This window comes from Camelina sativa, chromosome 13 (assembly GCF_030686135.1).
Source record: "Camelina sativa cultivar CO46 ecotype springtype chromosome 13, ASM3068613v1".
Lineage (NCBI taxonomy): Eukaryota > Viridiplantae > Streptophyta > Magnoliopsida > Brassicales > Brassicaceae > Camelina > Camelina sativa.
The window spans coordinates 24,056,985-24,077,370 of record NC_141892.1 but is presented as its reverse complement, the minus strand read 5'-3'; the positions used below and the strand labels follow the sequence as shown (position 1 = coordinate 24,077,370).

Below are 20,386 nucleotides of genomic sequence, written 5' to 3'. Positions count from 1 at the left end.
GTTTGATTAACAATATATATATATATATATGAAACATTTATCTATTTATTAACCAACAGTACGTTTCAAGTTTATTTCATTCTAGAATACATATTCCAGTTAGGAGATTTAAACCTGCAAGAAAGCTACAAGAAAAACGTGAGTTCAACATATAAGATGAAATCTAAGATTGTATATTTGAATATGCATGCATTAAAAACTTGTACAGTTGTCCCTAGCTTCATATAATACTGGCCTAAAGTCTAAACCCCCAGATTAATTCCCAACGCCAGATAATAAATCTTAAACACTAACCTAAGGTTAGTTTGTTATGAAACTAATTAGTTGCTCGTCAAATAAATCCACATCAAAATTATAGCTGGTGAGATATCGTTATCAGTTCCTCATACTGATATATGTGTCGTATACATAGCAAACTAATCATTGATTAGTGATTATATTCCATCCTGAAATGTTCCTTAATAAATATTTTTATTTAAAACTATATATATAGGTGTAGATGCCTTTTCATGGTGCTCCACTTACTTATCTTTTACCTTAAGCCTGACTTAGTCTCCATCTTCTTCTCCTACTTCTTCCCTTGGCCTTCACCATCTTCGCTCTTTTGAAACTCTTTTTTTTACATAATTTCGTGAGAAATTATGTTTTTTCATTGAGATTCCTATTGTACATAATATGTTTTGTGATTTATCAAGAGAGGCTTCACCAAAAGATGAAAGAAGCATAGAATCAAGGGAGAGGCTGTTTCTCTATTCTGCTATTATTGTGTTTATCATTCTTTTTACAACGAGACTATAAGATTACAGGTAGATTCCTCCTAATTATGTTTGTAAAAATGTTCATGTATAAAAAATGTTATGTAGTTGGTCCGAGTTTTGGAAAATTAATGATCGATGGATATGTTTCGGACTCTGAACTTAAATGTTTTGGTATTAATTATGTGCTAAAGTTTAATTTTGACGCTTAGATCTTTTATCGAACGAATAAATTCCAATCGTGTTTCATGGGAGAAACTTTATTCATCTATCATCACATGCATTCTATACCCTTATATTTTTATGATCATCTTCTGTTACTTTGTTTCTTTTTTGTATATATGATTAGTAAAACTAAAACCATAAATTTTGGTAAACCAAAAAATAGCACTTTGAAGTAGGAGAGAGGAGATTGTTGTTCGGCTACTTCAATCTTGGCAATAGAAAGGACACATAGTTTCCGGGTAATCGAGTTTTACGAAAGGATAATCCAAGAAAACTTCTGCAAATAGTTCGGAGGTTTTGTGATCTTCATCTGTTCACCATGTCAGTGAAAATGAAGGGCATCTATAAAGGCTTCAAATGTATCTCTCAAATATTTGGTAATACTCTTTACCATCTTCTATCGCAATATAATTTACGATTAATTTATATCTCGTCTTGCTGATAGTAAATAACTTGAGCAAATCATATGAGTAAAAACTTATTTTTGTTTATGGAACAAAGACATTAATTTGATCACTTTTAAGCTGTCAGATTATAATAGGTTCAGTGAAATTGCTAGATATATGGTGGAAGTTTATTTGCAAAATCGTAGATAAGTGGATTATATATGAGTTTGGGAATGGTTCAAAGTTTAAACTAGATTAAATATTGTTATATAATTTACAAAGTGTGTAGTTTTATTATTTTAAAATACATGCGTTATTACACCCCATTTAATTATGTACGATTTCATCTTCTACTTTGTAATATATAGTTTGATGTGTATAGTTAAGATAACATTTGATCACATATACAAATTGACTATTACATAGAATATTTTAAGATAATTTTCATTTCTTTTTTGGTTGTAAATACAATATTGATGAAATAAATTATTAACTACTTTCAGCCGTTGAGAAAGAAAGAGATGAAATAGAAATTGGGTTTCCAACAGATGTAAAACATGTGGCTCATATTGGCTGGGAGGGTTCTTCTGGTAGTGCTCCTGGTTGGGTAAGTTTTTCGTGCTTTTTTGGCCTAGCTATATGTGATATATATTTTTTCTAACAAGTAAAACCCAAAAAAAAAAATTTTAAATAATAAGTAATATCCATGTAGCTAATTTATGGATATTTGTGTCTATTATGAAGATGAGTGAGTTTAAGGTGGGAGCTGAGGTTTTATCTCCAAGAGCATCATCTTTTAGTAATGCAAGACCTTCTACTTCTTTTTTCACTTCTTCTTCCACTGGTAAGTTATAGTACTTTATAATTACTGGTTTTTTCTTTCTTTTAAACTGGTTGTACCATCTTTATTGTCTTAAAAAAATGTTTGTCCATCTTATGTCTTCTTTACAATATTTTTAGCTAGAAAAAAAAAACTAATTACACTGTTATGTTTATAAATGTAGATTTTGATCAAGGATCGAGTCAACGAACAATATCTGATACACTAAGAGATATACCTCCAGTTACTCCAATAAATTTACCGAAAAATAACAAGAAAAGTAGTAGAAGAAAAAAGTCGGCTTCATCAGCATCATCTCCAAAATCTTCAAGAACATCTATATTATCCAAATCTTCGTATAAATCAACTGTATCACGACTAATCTAGAAAATATAATAACAAATGGAAGATAAAAAAAAAAACAGAAGTTTGGTCATCTTTGTGCATACTTAAAGGATTTTGTTTGCATTTTCTGCTGATTTTTTTTTTTCTTTTACATATGTAGACATGTTGTACTGTTTGGAGTTTGGTTTCTTTAATGTAAACTTAGACAGAACTAGGGAAAGAAAATTGTATGAAATGATGGTGAATTTGAGTGGTTAATTAGCTAGCGAAGTGTTTTTTGTTTGTATTGTTTGGGAAAAAAAAAAGTTAAAACAGAAGAAACAACGAAAAGGAAACAAAAATATAGTTAGAAAAGTTGATTGAACATATAGAAACACCAACAAAGAGATAGACCTTAACATCTTGCATCCTCTCGAATCCGGTTGTGAAATCAAACAAGATCTCCAAAAAGCGACATAAGACTGGAAACTCCATCTCGAGTAACACATTAAGTCATTAACACTTTGATCAATAAACTTTGGCAACGGAGCAAAACGTTTCTTAAAAAAAAAACGATTTGCATGATCTCACAAATTTTTTGTTATAATAGCTAAACGTCCAAAAGAAATATAAACAAATTACTTAGGAATTGTGTCCATCTACGGCACATCACTTCAGCATTTCGTGTGAATTTTAAGTTTGTACTTCAGCATTTATACATATCTTAAAAAGTCTTTATTTTGGGAAAAATGTCTCTTAATTAAACTATAGTGTGCTAGTAATAACTCTTATAATTATAGCATATTCTCTCCAAATTTCACTTTGAAAATTAATGAAGAAGAAAAATGGAATCTATCAACAATACATTAAACAAAATACAAGTTCGAATGAAAACAAATTCAAAATTCAACTTGGAGAACGTGGGGCCAAATAAAATCTCAAGATAAACTGAAATGTTACTAAATATAATTAAATGATTCGGTCCCATGCATGTGTATATAGCACTCACTATATAAGTATATATGGCTTTTCATTTTATTTTCCCCATTTTGTAGTTTATTTTCTTGTTATTGACTTTGAAGTTTAAAGTGTTCCAATGGTTTTGTAAAAACAAAAATCCTAGTAGAGGTTACCTTTTCATATAGAATACAACTGTCATAAAATGACTTTTTTGGAAAAGAACTGTCTAGATATGTGCTAAACTGTGAAAATTAAGTCAAGAATCTTTCTGAAACTTTGTTTTTCTAAATGAAAATAATACAACTTCTTTAGACAGAAGAAAACAAAACAAAAAAAAAGGGTATTTGTGTATATCTACAATTTTATGCAATTAATGTCTTATAATTCGAGATAAAAAAAATAAATATAAGAAATTTTCAAATTTATTAGAAACAAAAATATATATATATAGAGTCAATAAATGAGTTGGTTGGTAAGGTAACAGTAGCGCACTCTTTTCCACTAGCTTGATTATTTGAAGGTGACGTCCCATTGCTCCAAGCCTTTTCATCTTCATTCATTTATTTAATTACCCCGTTTTCAACGACATATATGATTTGTTTTCTTAATAATATCAGAGTGATTTTCCATTTATCCCCTTAAATGTTTTTATTATTATGAGTATTCTAGGCTTACCAAACAGAATCATGGAGGAAGTACGTATTCACCAATCCAAATTGTCATTTTCAGGTTGGTCCAAACATATATTAATCAAAATTCGAATAAGTCGATGTTAATGGTATTGATGATAGATCCTAAGTTTGCAAGACATGAGTGCACTAAAGTGTGCATGATTTTATTATCTCATCATCTTTCTCGCTACATATAAAACAGATATATAGAGTCACAATCCATTTCTTGACTCTTTAAGACTTTAACCTTGAGTTCAGTACTACTTGAGAACCATAAGCCACTTAGCCAAATAAATGTTTTAGTGTCGATGAACTTTGTAAAATGGTTTAGAGGGTAGCGGAGATATTTTCAACATAATTTAAAACTTATCTATACAACCGAAATGTACGATGTACATCTCCAATGTCCCCCCTATCTATAAGTTTGTTCTTCTCTATATAGTTTGAAAATTAATTAGTGAACTCTATATATTTACATATACTAAATCATGTAAGTTTTGCAAACATTTTTAACACACCAAATATATTACTAACAAAAAAATGTCTACATATATATAGTTTGATACTACTTCGAGGTAACTCTTATCAATATCACAGTTTCTTCCACTCGTTAACAAAATTGTTGATCATAGTATCAGGCACATGCAATGGAGCTCTGATTTAGTAGAATATAATGTGAAAGTATTTATTTCTTTTTTTTTTGTCGCATGTATTTATCTCATTTTAATGTAAATATCAATGGTTCCCATACATTTTTCAGTAACTTAAACGCTTTGTAGTATATTGAAAGCCATATTATGTAGTATGTATACGTATAAGAATGTTAAGGACATTAATTATTTTCTCGAGACCTAGGGCCACTAAAATTGATTTGTTCTTAAGAAGAGTTAGAAATACTTAGTTGGAAGACCTAGCTAAGAACAAAGAACATTAATAATGAAAGAAAATCTCTTTCATTGATATGTCCTCGTCCATGCGTCTATATAGTTCTGGCATATGAGAATAGTATATCTAGTCCCATTAATACGAAAACAATAAATATCATAAGCTTAACTAGCATTTGAGCAATAAAAATCATTTATGTATGCATGCATACTTACATTTAGACACACAAACTCACTCTGCGCGCATGCATGTTACAGACTTGAAGCTAGTACTTGATTGATCAATCTTTGAGAACGTATATTTAAACCACAATATGACAATAAGTAAATCGTTGTTAACCTAAATAATGCGTTGTAGTTGATATAGATCTTGAGGTAGGAGTCGGTTGGTAATAATAGATATAAGTTATACACATTAGTATGTGGAAGCCAAAGAAAGACAGCTTGCATGTAAGAAATACATATGACTAAGGGCAATTGTCATAAACACCATTAAAATAGGGTTTTATTCCAAAAATATCACAATTTAGTTTTTTTCCAAAAATACCATTAAAATGTAATTTTTTCCAAAAATACCACATAATTGAATTAAAGTTTTAATACTAAAAACTAATTCCTAAATTCTAAATACTAAATTCTACCCCTAAAAACTATACTCTAAAACTAAATGTGTCAATCCAAATCTAAAAGAAAAATTATACATCTTTAAAAATCAATTTGTTTGTGTTTGTGATAATTTTGGAAAAAAAAACTTTTGTGTTATTTTTGAAAAAAAAACTAAGCTGTAGTATTTTTGGAAAAAAAACTTTTTAGTGGTATTTAAAGAAATTTCTCTAATTATATTTCGTAGCTTAAAGGTTTTTTCATATCAACCCATAGAGATACTTAGAAGTATGAGAATCCATAAGGTGAAAGAAAAAGCAGTGAATGTTTTTTTTTTTTTTTTTACTTATACTACTATGAACTTAAACTCTCTCTATCTCTGTAATAAAGATATAGAAAGGATGAGTAAGTTTCTCTCACTAGAGCATTAATGGAGCTTTAGAGAGAATCATAAATGCATTTGCAACCTCTCTATGCGCTCTCATCAATAACTCCTTTTTTCTTATTGCAACTCCACATGTTCCTTTTTTTTTTTTCTTTTGTCCTCTTCTTCTTCTTCTTCTTCTTCTTCAACAACAACAAATTTCTATTGTTTCTTAATACCTAGCTAGCGCAATAGCGCTCCCCCGGTTTCAGATTATCCCAAAAAAAACCTGGTTTTGGGGTAACTGGTTTGCCCGATCCATTGCAACCAACCCTTGTTTTGCTTTTTTTTGCCAACGTCCCCGATCTTCTGTGTTTTACAGGGAATAAACCAAAGATCACTGTGAATTAGGGTTTCACTGTTTCTTCAAAAGTAAGATCTCTCTCTCTCTCTCTCTGTACGCATTTATGTATATGCATTTGTATGTATCTTGGGTTAGGTTTATAGTTCAGATCCATATATGTGTTGCATGTTGTTTGAAAAGTCTTTAGCTCTTCTATTTTTTTTTTCGTTTTTTTTTAAATCTCAAGATCTCGATTCCTATGATTTTTACCTGTGTTTTTATTTTATTTTCCTGAGATTGTTTTTGTTTAGTTTAATATTTTAATGTTTTTGTGTCCTCTTGCGGAGACTTATGATCTAAGAGATAAATTAAATAATTTAAGCGTTACGAAAAAACTTTCTTGGAGTTAGGAGTTCAAAAGGAGTTTGACGAAATCTACTTGGTGGTTGTGTCACACAAAAAAGGACCATTGACTTATTGTCAACGCTTTAATTAACACTATATACTAGTATTATTTTAATCAATTTTAAATTAATCAACCCTATTTAACATTTTTCTATATAATAACTTAGCCTTTTTGATTAGTTTTTTTTTAGTATTTCTTTTTTACTAGAAACGGTCGTTTTTAGTGCACAAAGACCAAGGTCAATTTAATTCTTTAATAAATTCAATTGAGAGATTAGAAACTTGTGAATCCCGTTCTCTCTCTTCTCTTCTCTTACCTACGTAACATTATTTTGAGTCGACAAAAGAGAGAGAAGAGCATTAAACTCGAACCCAAAACTTCAACCAAACAAAGGGACAAAAGAAAAAAATAACTACAAAGAGAGATCTGTCTTTAGGGTTTCAAAGCTTTCTTAACAACCCAGGGTTTTCAGATCGAATTGAGTAAGTATTTAAGCATTTTTAAGTTATACAAGCTAGTGTGTTCTTCTTATCATTTTCTTACCTTACCCCAAATTAGGGTTTCTTAAAAATCATAACTCTCTCTCTTGCTTCTTCCTCCCCCGTATGCCAGATCTGTCCGATAGATCTGATGTTTTGAGAAGTCTTGTAACTTTGAAGATTGATTTTTTTCTTCTTCTTTTTTTGGTGTTTATGCACACACACTCGGAGATACATATACGCGAAAATATTATCGATGGATCCATCTGTGGAAAAAAACTATCTAAATATCATTTCTAATCTAAGTTTTGTTTGTTTCTTGATCTCATTTCTTGTTTTTGTAAGGCCGTCAATTATATAGTAAAACTATGTATCCTTTGTTTTTTTCTTAAAACTTTGGAGAAAAATAATTTACCTTTCTCTTAATTATTTTCTTATAAAATATCATTGTGGATCTATCATTCAATTGTTTCCTCATATTTTCATCACATTGTTTGTAAAGTTAATACGTTAGATCATGCTAAAACTGATTATAGTTTATTGATGTGATGTCATAAAGTAAATGTTAATATAGTTTTATATGTAGTTGTGCCTCCGTTTTGTCAAATTATCGTTCTTCTTTAGCTTAAAGAAAAATTGATTCCTTCTCTCTAAATTTTGTTAAAACGTAAATTTTTGGGCTATATACATAATTATCTAAATGATTCATCTTATATGTATTACCAGAAAAATGGTGCGTAAAAACAAACCCGACATTTTAATTTAGTTAACGGTTAATTGTGAAAAAAATGATAATGTTACTAACAAAAGGTAAATGAATAGTTCCATAACAACTATAAATATATAAGTTTCCCTTAACATCATTATTCTCTTCCATTTCCATAATGATCTTCTTTTTCTTCTTTCTATATACATATGTGAGCGTTTCATATATAATCTTTTAACTAATTTGATTTTGATTTTGGGCAGTGGAAGATATACTTGAAGAAGAAAGTCAAATCAAGAAAATATTTTGATCCGAACCTCGAAGATTTGAAGGAAAACAACTCCAAAATCCATTTCTTGATTAATATCAAGTTGATTGATCAGAGTCGATCCAACCATCACAATGTATCATCCAAACATGTTTGAGAGCCATCATATGTTCGATATGACCCCAAAGAGCACCTCCGATAACGACTTGGGAATCACCGGAAGCCGAGAAGATGATTTTGAGACCAAGTCAGGTGCCGAAGTCACCACTGAGAATCCTTCTGGTGAAGAGCTTCAAGATCCTAACCAACGTCCCAACAAAAAGAAGCGTTACCATCGCCACACGCAACGCCAAATTCAAGAACTCGAATCGTAAGAAAATACACTCAAAACTCATAGCTCAATATGTCACATTAATAGAGCTAGTTTCAATCTTATTTACTTGGAGCATATTTTGGATTTTGCAAGGTTCTTTAAGGAATGTCCTCATCCAGACGATAAGCAACGGAAAGAGTTGAGCCGTGATCTTAATTTAGAGCCTCTTCAAGTAAAGTTTTGGTTTCAAAACAAACGCACACAGATGAAGGTTTGTAACGGTTAACCTATACATAAATTATTTTGATTTCATAAATTTGTAGTTTCATATTAATCAAATTTTTGTCACACTATGTTGTGTGTAATATTTATAGGCACAAAGTGAGAGGCATGAGAACCAGATTCTAAAGTCAGACAATGACAAGCTCAGAGCAGAGAACAATAGATACAAAGAAGCTCTAAGCAATGCTACATGCCCTAACTGTGGCGGTCCAGCTGCTATTGGAGAAATGTCATTCGATGAACAACATCTCAGGATCGAAAATGCTAGACTCCGTGAAGAGGTATATACATACACATTTGTCTACATAACTATAAATTTGAAATATTAGATTCTGAAACTATAACCAATTCATCTACAGATTGATAGGATCTCTGCTATTGCTGCAAAATACGTTGGGAAGCCATTAGGTTCGTCTTTTGCTCCACTAGCGATTCATGCGCCTTCTCGTTCGCTTGATCTTGAAGTTGGAAACTTTGGGAACCAAACAGGATTTGGAGGAGAAATGTATGGAACAGGGGATATTTTGAGGTCTGTTTCGATTCCTTCTGATACTGATAAGCCTATAATAGTTGAGCTAGCGGTTGCAGCTATGGAGGAACTCGTGAGAATGGCTCAAGCTGTGGATCCTTTGTGGGTTTCAACCGATAGCTCGATGGAGATTCTCAATGAAGAAGAGTATTTCAGAACGTTTCCGAGAGGAATAGGACCAAAGCCATTAGGTTTGAGATCAGAGGCGTCGAGAGAATCTGCTGTTGTTATAATGAATCACATCAACCTCGTTGAGATTCTCATGGATGTGGTAATTAAGTTAAATTCATTTCTTGATCTTGAACCAACTTAACCGTTAAAAGTGTTTGAAGAAACTAATTAAAGTTTTAATCTTTTGATCTTGGTTTAAGAATCAATGGTCTTGTGTTTTCTCTGGGATTGTGTCAAGAGCCTTGACACTTGAAGTCCTTTCTACTGGAGTTGCTGGGAACTACAATGGTGCTTTGCAAGTGGTATGTATATTAGGTTTAGTTACTTGCTTCACAAGAAATGTTCTAGTGATCAATTTTTATAAAAAAGATCTGGTTTGTGTTATTTTTTGTTATGTGAAGATGACAGCTGAGTTTCAAGTTCCGTCACCGCTAGTCCCAACGCGTGAGAACTACTTTGTGAGGTACTGCAAACAGCATAGCGACGGTTCTTGGGCTGTAGTTGATGTCTCTTTGGACAGCCTTAGACCAAGTACTCCAATCTTAAGAACTAGAAGAAGGCCTTCAGGTTGTCTGATTCAAGAATTGCCTAATGGTTATTCTAAGGTACGTATATGATCAGGATATATAAAGGGTTTAAATTATTATAGATAAAATTTAGTGTAGAAAGCTTAAATTTATTAAACTTATGGGGTGATATTGATTTGAAGGTTACATGGATAGAGCATATGGAGGTAGATGATAGATCGGTTCACAATATGTATAGACCGTTGGTTCACTCCGGTTTAGCTTTCGGTGCGAAACGTTGGGTGGCTACACTCGAACGACAATGCGAGCGGCTGGCTAGCTCCATGGCCAGCAATATCCCTGGTGATCTTTCTGGTATGGGCCATTTAGATAATTTTGAATATGCTGGGGCTGAATCGAATGAGAAGAGTTGGTTTTAATATTACTCATTAGGTCCTTATAGTTAATGGGTAATTAATTTATGCAGTGATAACGAGCCCTGAAGGAAGGAAGAGTATGTTGAAGCTAGCTGAGAGGATGGTGATGAGTTTCTGTAGTGGCGTCGGAGCGTCGACTGCACACGCTTGGACAACAATGTCGACAACAGGATCCGATGACGTTCGGGTTATGACCCGGAAGAGTATGGATGATCCGGGAAGACCTCCGGGTATTGTTCTTAGTGCAGCGACTTCGTTCTGGATCCCTGTTGCTCCCAAACGTGTTTTTGATTTCCTCCGTGACGAAAATTCAAGAAAAGAGGTAATGCAACATTTACCGGTCTAACCATCTCTGGTTTACTCATTTGGAAGGTTTTTAATTGAATTTTGATGCAGTGGGATATATTGTCAAATGGAGGTATGGTTCAAGAAATGGCTCATATAGCCAATGGTCATGAACCTGGAAACTGTGTCTCCTTGCTTCGAGTCAATGTAAGACATTCTTAAATATCAACAGTTCTCTCCTTAGTTTTGTCAGTTTCAGATTCTGAAAACCTTGTTGTTGTTTGTAAACAGAGCGGAAACTCGAGCCAGAGCAACATGTTGATACTACAAGAAAGTTGTACGGACGCATCAGGATCATATGTGATTTACGCGCCTGTGGATATAGTGGCGATGAACGTGGTTCTAAGCGGGGGAGATCCTGATTACGTGGCGTTGTTGCCGTCTGGTTTTGCTATTTTACCGGATGGTTCGGTGGGAGGAGGAGATGGGAATCATCAGGAAGTGGTTTCTTCTACTTCTTTTGGGAGTTGTGGTGGTTCGCTTTTAACCGTTGCGTTTCAGATTCTTGTTGACTCTGTTCCTACAGCTAAACTCTCACTTGGCTCGGTGGCTACGGTTAATAGTCTGATCAAGTGTACTGTGGAGAGGATTAAAGCGGCAGTTGCTTGTGACAATGGAGGAGCAGGAGGGGGAGCGTAGTTTTTTTTCAGGTATGTATCCACAACTAAGATCTTCACTCAATATGATTCTTGTGGAGCAAGTAACAAAAGTATCGAAAAGATTCTTATCATGTAAAATTTGTGTTTTGTGCAGAAGTAAGAATAAGAGAGTACGAAAAGGAAGTATGGAGAAACATAGCGATTGTGGTTGTTTCTTATTTTGTGTGTTTTTGAAATCCAAAGGGAGTCAAGAACGCACCTTTTGCGTTTAATTTCATCTCGGATTTTGATGAAAAAGGGTAAAGAGGTTCGGGTATTGACTTCTGCTCGAAACCACGGTTTTTAGGATTTTCTCTATTGTGCGTCGTTGACAGTTTTTGAACACCTATGGGTTTTTCCCTTTTTGTGTTTCTCCCACCCAAGTGTATGTTTCTTTCTTGTATTGTAACCCCTTTTGTTGCAGTTTGACACATAAGGGTTAAAAAAATCTTTGTTATTAGTAGTAGTAATATATATTAGTTTCCCATTAACCCTCTGTTAACCCTTTGGACGGATAAACCATTTTTCTAACCAAGCTAAAATTGATAATCATGTGTAGACCTTCTGGCTAAGTATTGGCAGATTCTTAAAATGGTCTGATTTAGTTCATATCACATAGAATGAGCCAAACTCAAAATGACTCTAGCATAACCTCTAATTCCTTATTCTGAATGTAACAGTTCTGTCAACCTGCTTCTACATAGACCCTGCTCCGTATCCGCTAGGTAGGACATTACAGATATATAAAAATTGAAATTCAAAAGGTTCGGATAGAAGAAAAGTAAAACCTTTTTCATTATAGACAAAGTCAAGAGAATAAAGACCTTCAAAAGAGTTGAGTTAACGCCTATATAAAAAGTAACACTGAGACAGGGAAAGCTCTAACGAAAAAACCTGAAACTGGTTCTCTTAGCAACAGCATCTACGAGATCCACTCGTCATAGGAAATTTGTTCACACTCGAATATCAGTCTTCCGGGCTTTGCCTGCAATATCTAAAATTGAAAAAAGAAGACAATCTGAAACAAGAAAGAAACAGACAGTACATTCCATATACATGGGGGAACTACCGCTGCGACATCTGATTTTACTACTACAAGGCACCCTGAGGTTAGGTGTAGCAGTAAATGAAGAACAGTTACACCATATCCATGTCCTAAGGCACAACAGGATTTTAGGGATTTTAGAGGCATAAAGAATGATAAAAGATGTGGGTGTAAACCTCTGTTTTTTTTTTAATGGTACATTGGAGAAAGAAGACTCTCTCCATCAGTGGTATTGTGTGACTAAGTGCACATAGCTGATGGAGAAATAAGAATGTAACTTAAATGTAGTCAAGAAAAAGACCTAAAAGTCGGTCTAAGGGATCTAACTCCGCATCTTTTTTCTCTGAATACCCTCTTCCATATCACCCTGAAATATAGTCAATCATGAAAATTTTACGAGGCTGAAAAATCATATTTAAACTAGCTTAAACGATGATAGACTCAACTGCATTATAACTTATGAACAGACCATGAACGCATAGAATGGCTTACCCCATTTGACTCTGGCCTGCACTTAGCATGCACTATAGGACCTAACTGAGACTTGTCCAAATCTTCTGTTGATCCGTCTGGAGCATTCATGTACACCGCCCCTTTGTACATCCATTCCTCAGTTTCATCACTATAAAAGTCTTCAAATAGCTCACCACATAAAGCACATGAAGTTTGGTCTTCATCTGCAGGAACTGCCATCTCTTCATCATCCTTCTTTTCTACTGTTGGCTCTGTGGGTAAGAACCCTGGTACTGCTTCAGCTCCAAGTGCCTCTGCACCACTAAGCCACATACTACCACTTACAAACCATTTCCGAGAAGGATTCTGCTTATGATTCTTGGACATCCTGTTCTTGGTTACATGCCAATCCATGTGCTTACTGTGCTCTTCTTGGCACTTGAAGCGTAGACCACATGTTGTGCATTGCCTAGGGAGATCCCCATATAGAGCACTGATTGCAGACTCATTACGTATCTTGAGCATGTCCGCATCAAACTCAATTCCCAATGATCCCTGAATAGATAAACCAATTATACAAGATAAAGCAAGAAGAAACAAACTCTCAAGCAGTAGAAGGGATGACATGATATGAATAAATTACCTGACCAGTAGGCTGATTGTTCAACGAAATCAAACCTTGAGCCATGAGAGAGCCAATCAGACCAGAGAATGCGCCGCCCGGCTGTTGACTAGAGGCTCCCAGAGAAGCATTTTGAGTGATGGATCCTATTTGAGATAAAACCCCTGATGAAAGAGGATGCATGGCTTCCCCACCATGGATTGATAAGGATGGTCTAATGGTCGACCCTTGTGGAGGGTACCCATGACTTACGTGGGGTAACAAAGACTGCATTGGCCTTGGATTCATAGCAGATGAAGAAGGCAAATAATTAACTGGCATCTGATTCTGTTGATTTATATCATTAAGATGACTCTGGGAGACCTGGTTCTCGGGCCTATATAAAGGCTTACCATGCAAGCGGTTTGACATCGCATTACCAGGATTTGCCAAATGATGCAAGTGCGCTGAAGGTACAGGGAGAGAGTTGGATCCTCTAACACTCAAATGGGGCCACGTCCCATCAGGAAGAGCACGACCAAAACGTGAGTTAATATCTTGAATGCTATCAAATGGAGGAGCACCAAATTCACTGTTTGATGAGACTAATCCCATAGACGAAGTCAATACTTTCAAGTCCTTTCCTGCTCTTGTATTAACACGGTTGGATGAATGGGGGAAATTTTGTGACAAATTCCAGTTTTCTCGTAGTTGATGACTTCCACCATTCTTAATGTCAGAATCTAAATGAAAATCACTCGTGTTTCCTACTCTGGGTCTTGCCCTTACACTTCCTAATGCTGGGTTAGATGATCGCAAATATTCACCGGCTCTGCTACGATCTAGGGTAGGGCTCATATCTTCCCAATCGAACTCATCTTCCTCAGTGTTCTGCCATGGTGTAACCATCTTACTGTGGATGCCATTCATATCGCGAATTGGTTTATTGATGGTTACGTGTTTGCTGGTGTCAATTCCATATGCATCTATCAAAGCTCTAGGTCTTTCATGATCATTTCCTTGTCCTAAGTTTTCCTTTCTTCGCCATTCCATATGTTCATCATCTCTGCCAGTAGGTCGACCCACTCCATATTTGAAGGCTTGATTAGAAGGAATAGCTCCATCAATGAACCTCTTGGGAAAACCATCTGCTGCAGGGCCATTAGGGTCAAAAGAATAAAGGGTTATTTATAGTCGATCAAGTCTTACAGATCTAGAGACTGCAAGCCTAACGAGAATTACCTCCAATTACAGAAGACGAGAGGGCCACACTTCCAGCTGTACCAGACCTTGGTCCAGACAGGGAAGATGGGCTCTCTAACTGATCGTCAAAATCATCATATCCACCGAGTGAATTTTGGCCATACACTCTTGCACTAGAATTTATGCCTCTCAAATTCTGCATGTCAAGCAGGAGCAGTAAAGGAAATATGCATATCAGGTATAAGTCACTATGAGGGTAGACTAATCGGTTACCAGGTTTTCTTAGTACAGGAATTCGATAGAAACACATCAAAACTTCATGGTAGCAGATGCTACCATAGAAGAATGTCATATCTGGTCATAATTACAAATAAAAGGGCTTACACTTTCGGTGGCTGAGGGCTCCAGCCTACGAAGGTATTTTGGATTAACATGAATGCCCCTTGTTGGTTGAGAAGGCTCAGAAGCCCCTAACGAAGACTGCTGCTTTGTTGCGGAAGAAAGTTGCAATTGCACCTCAATCTTGCGTAGTACAGGCGGTGGAAAAACACTTGACCAAGTCCCAAACAGATGGCGCATTGAAGGATGTAAACTCGGATGCGCTTGCCTGTATGCTAGACAGAAGACCTAAAGCAGCAGACAAAGAACCAAAACATCTTATGAGCATGCTTCAGCCCTATACAAATTCAATAAAGCAAACATCTCCTTGTAGCCTGCTCACCTCTGGTAGACGAGATGAGAAATAACGAACATAATCCCGTCCAATGTTCTTAACGATGCTGTCTAATAGATACAGAGAAGGCAACTTTTGCTCAACTGGAGCCTGCATATACATGAAATTTTCTATCATAAAAATTCTGTACTCATGTATTCACACACCAACAAAGTAACTCAGTTCACTAAACCACAAACTAAACACTCTTCTCTAATTCCACAATCAAAAACCTACAGTGACGCTTCAATGGCAGAAAAAACAGACCTCAAGGATTCGAGTGCAAATGGCATTAGCGATTCCTTCACCGTGTTCCCGTTGTTCACCAGCGATAATAGTGAGATCAGTAATAATAGGCTTGGAATTAAAAGTAAGCTCTCCCAAAACAACCTCATAAAGCTGAACAATCTCATCCATAACCGGAGGCAAAACCTCCTCACCACCACCGAACTCATCTTCACGCTGATTAAGCAGAGCCTTGAATCTGTCAAGCAACGACGGCGGTGGCGGCGGTTTCTGCGGCAACTCAACGGACATCGTTTTGCGACCAGTGGTGTTGGTGGTGGTGCTGCTATTAATCGAAAGAAGCCTTGGGTCGAGGAGTTTCTCTGATTCCATTCCCCCTTCCAAAATTCAATAGTGAAGAGTGATAAATAGTGGCAGCATAAGGGGCTAGGGTTTCTGTTCCACCATGGAAACTCGAATCGCCACCCTCAGAGAGAGAGAGAGAAAGAGAGAGATCGATAACGGAAGTTTTTTTTTTTTTTTTTAGCGAAGAGGATTTTATTTTATTTCTCAATTTTGTATCTCTATTTTCTGTAAATCTCGGTTTTATCCTCTTTTTTTTTGTAAAGTTATCAACTACAGCCAACTACTTTTTACTCGAACCCACTTTTACTGTGGCCTCATTAATTTTACCATAATGGGATAATTTTAGGGATGGCACAGTGATTTGCCAAAACAATTGGTAGTCAACATTTGTTACAAGTACAACTAGTGTTACCCAACGAGATCATGTAAACTATATAAAGACCCTCTCATTGCACACAATGAAGCTATATGAGATTCACAATATCACTCGTTTTCAAAACATTTGTCTCTTCTGCTTCTCCCCCAGCTATAACATTTTTTTTCTACTTCCAAGTTCTTGTAACTCTAGCTCGTCTTCTTTCGAAAACACTTTGCCTTTTTTCTTGAGTATTTCTCTAAGAACACCTCCAATTCAATGGTACTTTTGCAGATGCTTTTGCATAGTACTTTATTTTCTTTTCTTTTGTTAAGCTTACGATAAGATATTGACGTGACAACTAAGCTCACAGAATAAAGAGACAATGGGATTGCGGCAGAAGATCTGGAGATAAATAGTTGTTGGACTTTGTTTACGTTTTTCATGCTTGATGATGAATGCTGTGATGAAGAAGAGATGAGTCTCTGAATCACGATCACCATGAGATCGTGATTAGAGCTTCATCTGATTGAGATAACCATGAGAATGAGATCTTGATTGTTGTTCATATTTGATACGATTACGAAGATCTCTACAGAGTATAAAAGATATTGTGAGTTCACACGGTAATATCAACCGCAATTTACTTTTTTTTTCCTTAAATAAACTAAAATAAACCATACATTCGTTTGTGTCTTAAATTAGGTATAGCTCAGTTTTTCTTTCGGTTTTTCTTTCGGTTTTTCTTTATCACTAAAAACTTTTTAATGCTTTGAGTTACCAATCGGGTCAATTTTTGGCTTTTTAGTTTATGTTTTTGTTTGCCTCTCTTTATTCTACGGGCTTGGTTTCCTTCTATCATTTATTTGGGATTCACACACTTAATATGTCTCGTTGCATTTCTTCATTAAAGCATGCATGCTTAGTAAAGTGTAACTCTGGGAAACTTATTGATCGCCTGTTTGGTACAACTATTGTATATTAGTTTTCTTGATTACTACTAGTAGTAGCTAATTAAGTACACTGTACACACCATTTCGCTCGTTCACACGGTAATATATCAACCGCAATTTACTTTTTTTTTTCTTAAATAAACCATACATTCGTTTGTGTCTTAAATAAACACATAACAAGTTCCAATCCGGTAATAATCAACCACAACTTAGTTTTCTTAAGTAAACCAAGATCAGCTGCCGCTACTCTGACGTAAAGATTTTGACCTTCTTCTGCGTCATTTCGGATATCCATGAGCTCTCCGGTCCAAATTAGGCAGCCCGATCTGCCTTGCCGGAGATCAGCATTCGCAAACGCAGTACAATTACAATCCATCTTGCACCTCTCCCTACATTCTTCCTCCTCCCCAATACTTCTGTCCACAATCGCAGTTCTAGTAACCGGCAACTTCATTCTCTTCAGCCATAAAAACATATCTCCGCGACAGCTTAGTTCCGTCCTCCTCACACATCCGTTTGACCAGTCATTCAACTCCCACGCACGAGGGTCCTTAGGTATGAACCCTGGGATACAAGCACACATGGGCGTCTTTGTGTAGGCACAGTAACTGTAAGGTCCACATACCTTGTACACATCGCATTCATCTCTTGGCAAAGCCCATATCATGCTCCAGTTCGTTAACTGCGGAATCCAAGTATATTGTTGGAAACGTCCTGAAGGACTCACTCTCAACCTAGAGTAGGTATCGTGGTTGGTCTTGTTCATCATGAATGTGTATGTGATCTCTTCTTTATTCATTGTGAAATTATCAAACATGTCATTCAACTGTCGCCTATCCGGTATACCACCAAACCGGATTCCGTTCCATGGACCGGTCCGATACACTGGAACGTCTTTACTCCATAGAAAAAACTCAGGAACCCCTTGAGTTTCGAGTTTGTACGAATAGTTACCGCTCGCTGGATCATCAGGACTTCTCCAAGATCTTAGGAATCTGTTGTATCCAGTTTTAAAATCCAAACCAAGTTTCATTTCCGGAAGTAAAGTTTCTGTCGGATAATCGAATCTCTGCCACAAAACTCCACTTGTGTCGTTGTTAGCGTATCTCATCACGAAGTTGCCGTTAGCGAGAAGCTCTGCCACGACTGGAGAACTCGCGTCTCTTTTGGTGAGATTCGTTGACCAAACAGTGTTGTTGGAGTGGTCGAGGAGTACGAGGTTAGTGTCGGAGATTTTGAAAGTTCCAATGGAACTGGAGAGAGGGCTGTATCTGTTGGCAACCCATACATAAGTTCTCTCGGAGGTTTTCTTGTACTATATCCCAAGATACCAACGAGAAGTGCCCGAGGAAGGTTTGAAGAAACCAAGCTCGAAGACATCACCAGGAGACACAATGGTTCGGTTGCTTGAGATTGTAAGAGAATCTGTAGGTGACAAAGTATTGACATGGATTGAAAACGCAGGACGAAAGAGAGTCAAGACTAGGAAGAAGGAGAAGGTGTAAAAATGGTGGTAGACGATGTTTCGTACGCCACCTCTCATCTCTCTCCACCAATTTCATTTATGTTCTTCTATCTCATTCCTTCATTTATAGACTTTTTCATTGAGGGTCGATTGGTTTAAAATACATACAAGACAAGATAAAATGTAATAATCAAATCATCTAATAAGGTATATAAGAACAAAATACAAATTTAATTAAGTAAAAACATAATATATTACGAATGCATGCAAGATGAATTTTTGTTTATATCTTAACTCTAAGCTTTTATATGCATAAAAACCATACATTATATTATTTTAAGGTTACCACTTAGCAAATAAAGCAAAATGTGAATCCAACATTTCATGACTTAATTCCTTGCATTTTTTCCAACAATTTTTGTGTCATTAGTCAATACTCCCCTTTTACCATTAAATCTACGCGTGATATTAATATCTCACTCTTCCAACATAACATATATATATATATATATATACATTTTTGAAAGACATTTATGAAATAAATCTTCAAGTTCAAACTTATTTACAATTATGCCATTAGCATTAAATCTATATATACATTTTTGAAGATATTTATGAAATAAATCCTCAAATTCAAACCTATTTACAATCATGTTATTAGCATTAAATATTTTTAATTTTAATTTATAAATATAATTTTATTATATTTCTCTCTCCTTAATCAATCAACAACTAATTACAATATCTCATTAAATATTTATTTTGTAAAATTCATAAATATTTCCTAAAATATCACCTTAATTTATTACAATATTTAATGCTAACAATAAAAATGTATTTGCAAATCTCAATAAATCTTTACGTTGTCCGTTTTATCTGCAAAAAAAGGAAAATAAAAAGAATTATCATATTTCATAATTATTTCTGAATCATATGTAAACAATTCTAAAATTAAGATATTTTAAAGATAATGTATACTTGATTAGCAAGATTTTTGGTAATGTATTTTTTTTTTTGCATTTTTCGTTATTTGGATTTTGAAAAACGTGCATGTTGTAATTAAGCAAAGAACAAAAATTGTGTTTGGATATCTAGCGGGATGAATTTGGGTATTAATATAAATTGAAAAATTATTTCATTGACTGTTAGTAAATCATCAATTCATTATTTTGTTAATACCATCTACATTTGAATATTAGGCAGATCTAATTAAGTTTATTAAATAACGATTATGTAAAATAAACAAACAATACTTCGGTATACCATATGTTTTATTCTGAATTTAACAATTTAAACCGGTAAACCTAAATTTTTAAACCAGTAAACCTAAATAATATAGATATAAGAGATATATATTTAAATTTTGCAAAACATTAGTCATATATATAGTTAATCTACTAAAAAGTTACATTTTTATTTTACTTTTAAAAATATAGTCATGCGGTGTATCGCGAGTTAAAACCTAGTGTATTTTGTTCAGCCAGCACCATGGTGCATGTGTTGTGCTCTCAAGTCCATATTTTATACATTAAATGTAGGGTAGAATATTATTTCGCATTTATATGGTCGACGATTTTATAAGAAAAAAAAAAA

At 34.8% G+C, this 20,386-nt stretch overlaps 3 protein-coding genes and 1 pseudogene across 6 annotated transcripts; 2 read left to right on the top strand and 2 right to left on the bottom strand.

Annotated features, from left to right (window-relative positions):
• Positions 1 to 510: 510 nt before the first annotated feature.
• Positions 511 to 2,796, top strand: LOC104737345 (CRIB domain-containing protein RIC10). 2 transcript variants are annotated; one of them, XM_010457503.3, is made up of 5 exons: positions 511 to 806; positions 1,144 to 1,357; positions 1,870 to 1,973; positions 2,111 to 2,210; positions 2,371 to 2,796. In XM_010457503.3, the coding sequence occupies exons 2-5, from the start codon at positions 1,300 to 1,302 to the stop codon at positions 2,571 to 2,573; spliced, it is 465 nt and encodes a 154-aa protein (XP_010455805.1). In that variant the 5' UTR covers positions 511 to 806; positions 1,144 to 1,299; the 3' UTR covers positions 2,574 to 2,796. The 2 variants fall into 2 exon arrangements, with proteins under 2 accessions (XP_010455805.1, XP_087338055.1); XM_087481929.1 differs by lacking the exon at positions 511 to 806 and having other exon boundaries at positions 1,080 to 1,357.
• A 3,075-nt stretch (positions 2,797 to 5,871) lies between these two features.
• LOC104737343 (homeobox-leucine zipper protein PROTODERMAL FACTOR 2) lies at positions 5,872 to 11,906 on the top strand. 2 transcript variants are annotated; one of them, XM_087481925.1, is made up of 12 exons: positions 5,872 to 6,424; positions 8,190 to 8,564; positions 8,661 to 8,778; positions 8,882 to 9,070; positions 9,149 to 9,589; positions 9,690 to 9,791; positions 9,891 to 10,094; positions 10,199 to 10,370; positions 10,483 to 10,754; positions 10,829 to 10,924; positions 11,009 to 11,427; positions 11,531 to 11,906. In XM_087481925.1, the coding sequence occupies exons 2-11, from the start codon at positions 8,329 to 8,331 to the stop codon at positions 11,414 to 11,416; spliced, it is 2,238 nt and encodes a 745-aa protein (XP_087338051.1). In that variant the 5' UTR covers positions 5,872 to 6,424; positions 8,190 to 8,328; the 3' UTR covers positions 11,417 to 11,427; positions 11,531 to 11,906. The 2 variants fall into 2 exon arrangements, with proteins under 2 accessions (XP_087338051.1, XP_087338052.1); XM_087481926.1 differs by lacking the exon at positions 5,872 to 6,424 and adding an exon at positions 6,931 to 7,223.
• Positions 11,907 to 12,586: 680 nt separating this feature from the next.
• LOC104737344 (polyadenylation and cleavage factor homolog 4) lies at positions 12,587 to 16,302 on the bottom strand. Of its 2 annotated transcripts, none has more exons than XM_087481924.1 (7): positions 15,697 to 16,302; positions 15,439 to 15,540; positions 15,102 to 15,344; positions 14,757 to 14,913; positions 13,557 to 14,662; positions 12,953 to 13,468; positions 12,587 to 12,827 (listed from the first exon to the last, which is right to left on the bottom strand). In XM_087481924.1, the coding sequence occupies exons 1-7, from the start codon at positions 16,045 to 16,047 to the stop codon at positions 12,783 to 12,785; spliced, it is 2,520 nt and encodes an 839-aa protein (XP_087338050.1). In that variant the 5' UTR covers positions 16,048 to 16,302; the 3' UTR covers positions 12,587 to 12,782. The 2 variants fall into 2 exon arrangements, with proteins under 2 accessions (XP_087338050.1, XP_087338049.1); XM_087481923.1 differs by having other exon boundaries at positions 13,557 to 14,665; positions 15,697 to 16,240.
• Positions 16,303 to 17,461: 1,159 nt separating this feature from the next.
• LOC104738444 (S-locus-specific glycoprotein S13 pseudogene) lies at positions 17,462 to 18,871 on the bottom strand (annotated as a pseudogene).
• Positions 18,872 to 20,386: the final 1,515 nt, after the last annotated feature.

Excerpts from the sequence above, each read along its gene's own strand:
- LOC104737345 (XM_010457503.3), top strand. The coding sequence starts at position 1,300 with ATGTCAGTGAAAATGAAGGGCATCTATAAAGGCTTCAAATGTATCTCT. Across the intron at positions 1,358-1,869 it reads ATGTATCTCTCAAATATTTG|CCGTTGAGAAAGAAAGAGAT; the intron begins GTAATACTCTTT and ends AACTACTTTCAG. Across the intron at positions 1,974-2,110 it reads CTGGTAGTGCTCCTGGTTGG|ATGAGTGAGTTTAAGGTGGG; the intron begins GTAAGTTTTTCG and ends TCTATTATGAAG.
- LOC104737343 (XM_087481925.1), top strand. The coding sequence starts at position 8,329 with ATGTATCATCCAAACATGTTTGAGAGCCATCATATGTTCGATATGACC. Across the intron at positions 9,792-9,890 it reads ACAATGGTGCTTTGCAAGTG|ATGACAGCTGAGTTTCAAGT; the intron begins GTATGTATATTA and ends TGTTATGTGAAG. Across the intron at positions 10,371-10,482 it reads TATCCCTGGTGATCTTTCTG|TGATAACGAGCCCTGAAGGA; the intron begins GTATGGGCCATT and ends TAATTTATGCAG.
- LOC104737344 (XM_087481923.1), bottom strand. The coding sequence starts at position 16,047 with ATGGAATCAGAGAAACTCCTCGACCCAAGGCTTCTTTCGATTAATAGC. Across the intron at positions 14,914-15,101 it reads AGCCCTCAGCCACCGAAAGT|AATTTGAGAGGCATAAATTC; the intron begins GTAAGCCCTTTT and ends CTTGACATGCAG. Across the intron at positions 13,469-13,556 it reads ACAATCAGCCTACTGGTCAG|GGATCATTGGGAATTGAGTT; the intron begins GTAATTTATTCA and ends TTATCTATTCAG.